Source organism: Frankliniella occidentalis, unplaced genomic scaffold (assembly GCF_000697945.3).
Source record: "Frankliniella occidentalis isolate FOCC.00 unplaced genomic scaffold, Focc_3.1 Scaffold1335, whole genome shotgun sequence".
NCBI classification, from domain to species: Eukaryota; Metazoa; Arthropoda; class Insecta; order Thysanoptera; family Thripidae; genus Frankliniella; species Frankliniella occidentalis.
Genome location: NW_026268437.1, coordinates 13,772 through 17,705, shown reverse-complemented (window position 1 = coordinate 17,705; position 3,934 = coordinate 13,772). Strand labels below are relative to the sequence as shown.

Sequence of the window (3,934 nt, the reverse complement as noted above, 5' to 3'; positions counted from 1 at the left end):
GTACAATTGGGTGGTGCAGCTGTCCAGCTGGTAGGACTTCACATATTTTTGCTGGGAAAAGGGGTATATGATATAAATGTTATTTTTAATAGACACATTACTACACACAAATTCTTAATACTACTGAACAGACCTATAATTGGAAGCCAAACAAGCCACATATTTGAAGCGAGGAAAACAACCCTAATTAGTACACTCAAAGCAAAGCGAAGCGCTCACTTCTACTTTGATATGTCAAAATTAAAAAAACAATAACTGTTGATATGAAGTTTAAATGGACAATTTCATTTTGAAATAGAACAGGTGTTTCAATGAAACAGGTGTCTCAATGAAACAGGTGTTTGTGGTGCTGGCGGTAAGATTCAACAAGCAGGCTGCCAACTACAAAACAGAATTTTCATTTTTCATCGATAGCTTACATGATTTAAAGCCCTTGAAAGACATCAAAACTACAATTTAAGTAGTTTCAAAACTGTTTTTCGTTGTGTAGAAAAGTATTTCGATTATTGTAAGTTGAACATAAGATACCAGTCTTATGTTGAAAATGTTTGGCAAAATCGGCAATACCAACCAAAATTTTAGTAGGAGAGGCAAATTTGAAAGCTTTCGATACGGTCAACGGTTTCACAGCCAGCAAAAACAACCTTCAAACTAGATACAACGCACGAAAGAAAGCTAATTGTTGTTATTGTTCATCACAAATAAGCAGGTGTTCGTTTGAATGGATAACCAGGTAATTATTGCTATCTCAAATCACTTTAAAACATGAAATGCTATGTAATTCTCTGCCCAGTGAGAAGCATTCGACGTAGCCGTCAAATAGACCTCGATTTAGATGCTTTCCTCAATGTTTCTTACTGGGTAGTCACTTAGGGAATAAATATCAGAATGTCACCCTATACAAGAACATTACAATTTGGTTTTTAGACATATTTTCCTATTTAAATTCCAGTTAATATGGAGAGTGCCAAATTTGTATTAGAGAAAGATGAGACAAACTCTAAGAAGGACAAAAGCATTTGGCGAGCAAATATTAACACTCCAGATGAAGTGGAAGATTGGCTTAAGGAGTATAAAGCAGCTTCTCAAACAGACTGGATCGTGAAAGATGAACCTAAAGGTCTCCAAAGGTATGTAGTTGAAAGGGTAACTTACACGTGTTTTGCCATGTTTTTCAAACATTACAAATATTTTTATGTTTGTGATACCCAGGGTTGAATTTCATAAGTATTGGCAGTGTCACCTCAGCAAAAGAAATAAGGTGGAAAAGTCCAAAAGAAATAAAATATGTCCTGTTAAGCTTGATATCAAAATTAAAAAAATTAATCGCTTTACTATCAGAAATGACCCTAAATATCTTGGAAGAGAGATACCTTTGCCAGCAGTTATAACAATGTCAAATGATCATACTCACCCTACTAAGGGATGCTTTGAGACCCTTGGTTACTTGAGAATTTCAGAGGAAACTACTGAAATTTTTTACAAGTACTTTGATGAAGGGCTGAGTCCTGGAGCTGCTTATCGTATGAATGACTTGTCAGTGAAGCTGAGGCCCAACAGTGGTGAACTGAGAGCAAATTCTTCTGTAAATCCTACGATAAGAATGGTGCAACATTTATTTGACAATTGGAGGAGAAGTGAATTTGGACAAAGCTGGGGAACTGATCCGTTTCCTAAATTAAGAGAAAAAATCCCTGCTTATGAAGCTGAAGGTATGTTGCCTCCTTGCTAGTGAAAGAGAACAACCTTAACTTTCAATAGTGGTGTTCAGTTTATAATAAAATTATAATTTATTGTTTCAGGTACATCAATCCATATTGATGACTCTGACAGTGAGTGCTGGGCTTGTGTAGTTGTAACACCAATCATGAAACGGGCACAAAAGTTGGCTTCTTCTGGGGAAATTATTTTTACTGATTCTACCAGTAATGTAGAATTCACTCAAAGCACTTTTACACTCATGCTAACAGCAACTAAGGGTGGAGCTGTGCCAATAGCAGTGCTCATTCACAGTGCGCAAACCACTGCTTGCTACATCAAGGCTTACAAGCTGTTGAAGGATAACTATCCAAACTGCTTTGGAGGAAAAGAAGTGAGTACTTTGTCAGATGTGATTCATAAATTAATATAATGTAGTACAGAGTATGGGCTTTGGGCTTACAATGTATAATAATATTTTTATTTTTTTTTCATTTTCAGGCACCAGGTATATTTATGACTGATAACAGTGATGCAGAAAAAGGTGCAATTAAAGCAGTGTGGCCCAAATCCTTGCAATATCTGTGCCACTTTCATGTAGGCCAGTCTGAATGGCGATGGTTGAAAGACAGCAAACACAAAGTACCCCAAGAGAATCAACCAGGCCTTATGAAAATGCTTCAAAATGTATGTGTTATAAAAATGTTTTAGATTTAATTTTTACTTTTTGCACAAATAATTGAAATTTGTATCTTTTTATCTTACAGATTATGTATGCTGAATGTACCGAGCAGTATGAAGAGGCTTTGGAGACGCTTAAAAGTTGTGGTCAATCAAATTATATCAAGCACCTGGAGGTTGATCTTTTGCCTATTAAGGAGGAATGGGTGAAGATGTTTAGGCATGATATTATTAGTCGAGGACATGAGACAAATAATCTAGCTGAAGCTAATATCAGAATCCTAAAGGATGTTGTCCTTACCCGAACAAAGGCATTTAACGTCACTGCAATGGTGGACTTCACTGTGCGTATCTGGGAGCCATACTTTGAGTCCCGTTTGCTTCGCTATGCATATGGAAGAGAATCTGGGCCCCTTCTTCGTTTTGAAGAACTCTCAGGCAGAATGCCTCATGGTATGGAAATCATTTTCTGTGAAAACCTTTAAATTGTGGTATTTACGTTTCATTCTCACATCTTATTCCTCTAAATTTTTTTTAGATTCTATAAAGAAGGTAAAACACATGGGTGATGACCTTTACCTTGTACCAAGTGGAAATCCTTTAACACCTGACTTGACCTATGAAGTTGAGAGTACAATTGGGTGGTGCAGCTGTCCAGCTGGTAGGTGTGGTGCTCTGTGTAAACACCAGGCTCTTATATATGAGCATTATGGTGGAGCATTCCCAAACATGCCGGCTATAAATTGTGTAGGAAGACATGAGTTAGGGATTTTGTCTCTGGGTGATCAATGCCCACCATTATCCTTCTTTGTAGCTGTGGGTGAGAAAGTGCCAGAGGTACGGAATATTTTAATATAAATTTATTTTATAAATTTTATCATTTGCTTTAAAAATCTTAGTGTGTAAATTTTTGAACTCTGATTAACATTCTACTTTTGAAACAGGAATACCAACAAACACTTATGGATGCTCCTCAAGTAGAGGGTACTTCAACTGCCACTACAAATGAGGTAGAAGAACATGATATGCAAGATATTTCACCTGATCCAATGGAGCAATTAATCGAAGACATGGTATCACCCGACAAATGCATTGAGGAAGTAATAGAAGACTTAATTGTAGAGATAAAGAGAATAAGTTTGCTCGGTAAAAAAAGTTCATCTGATCTGGGATCATATAGAAGATCTCTCCAGCGATTAGTGCAAAGATTGGCACGAGTCAAAACACCAGGCCAGGCCACTACTACTATAATTTCTCTTAATGCCAGAGCTACTTGTACCTCAAAGAAAGGCTCTAGGATAAACGTCCAGCCAACTGCTCCTAGCCGCAGGGTCAAGAGCTCAACCAAGGGTCGAAGTAGACAGCCAGCTGGCCGCAGACCATTGAAAACACCTAAGGAAAATAGATCCACAAAAGGTTGCAGCAAGAAGGCAGTTGGACGCCCACCATCACAGCAGCCAGTGAAAAAGAGGTCAAAGAAGGCACAACATGACCTCTCCCAAAGTGTCAGAAGAAATAAGTGTCACCCAAAGGGTCATGGTCATTAGATTATGAG

The 3,934-nt window shown here is 37.6% G+C and overlaps 2 protein-coding genes across 2 annotated transcripts; both read left to right on the top strand.

Annotated features, from left to right (window-relative positions):
• Window positions 1–784: 784 nt before the first annotated feature.
• LOC127751840 (uncharacterized) lies at window positions 785–2,193 on the top strand. Its single transcript, XM_052275993.1, has 3 exons — window positions 785–1,130; window positions 1,213–1,712; window positions 1,803–2,193. The coding sequence occupies exons 1-3, from the start codon at window positions 958–960 to the stop codon at window positions 2,129–2,131; spliced, it is 1,002 nt and encodes a 333-aa protein (XP_052131953.1). The 5' UTR covers window positions 785–957; the 3' UTR covers window positions 2,132–2,193.
• LOC127751841 (uncharacterized) lies at window positions 2,182–3,247 on the top strand. The gene is made up of 3 exons (XM_052275994.1): window positions 2,182–2,385; window positions 2,466–2,832; window positions 2,918–3,247. The coding sequence occupies exons 1-3, from the start codon at window positions 2,215–2,217 to the stop codon at window positions 3,235–3,237; spliced, it is 858 nt and encodes a 285-aa protein (XP_052131954.1). The 5' UTR covers window positions 2,182–2,214; the 3' UTR covers window positions 3,238–3,247.
• The last annotated feature ends 687 nt before the right edge of the window (window positions 3,248–3,934 follow it).

What these genes read in the sequence shown, in the direction of transcription:
- LOC127751840 (XM_052275993.1), top strand. Translation starts at nt 958, where the DNA reads ATGGAGAGTGCCAAATTTGTATTAGAGAAAGATGAGACAAACTCTAAG. An exon ending in GAACCTAAAGGTCTCCAAAG is followed by an intron (nt 1,131 to 1,212) that starts GTATGTAGTTGA and finishes TGTGATACCCAG; the next exon opens with GGTTGAATTTCATAAGTATT. An exon ending in CCCTGCTTATGAAGCTGAAG is followed by an intron (nt 1,713 to 1,802) that starts GTATGTTGCCTC and finishes TTATTGTTTCAG; the next exon opens with GTACATCAATCCATATTGAT.
- LOC127751841 (XM_052275994.1), top strand. Translation starts at nt 2,215, where the DNA reads ATGACTGATAACAGTGATGCAGAAAAAGGTGCAATTAAAGCAGTGTGG. An exon ending in TTATGAAAATGCTTCAAAAT is followed by an intron (nt 2,386 to 2,465) that starts GTATGTGTTATA and finishes TTTATCTTACAG; the next exon opens with ATTATGTATGCTGAATGTAC. An exon ending in CTCAGGCAGAATGCCTCATG is followed by an intron (nt 2,833 to 2,917) that starts GTATGGAAATCA and finishes AATTTTTTTTAG; the next exon opens with ATTCTATAAAGAAGGTAAAA.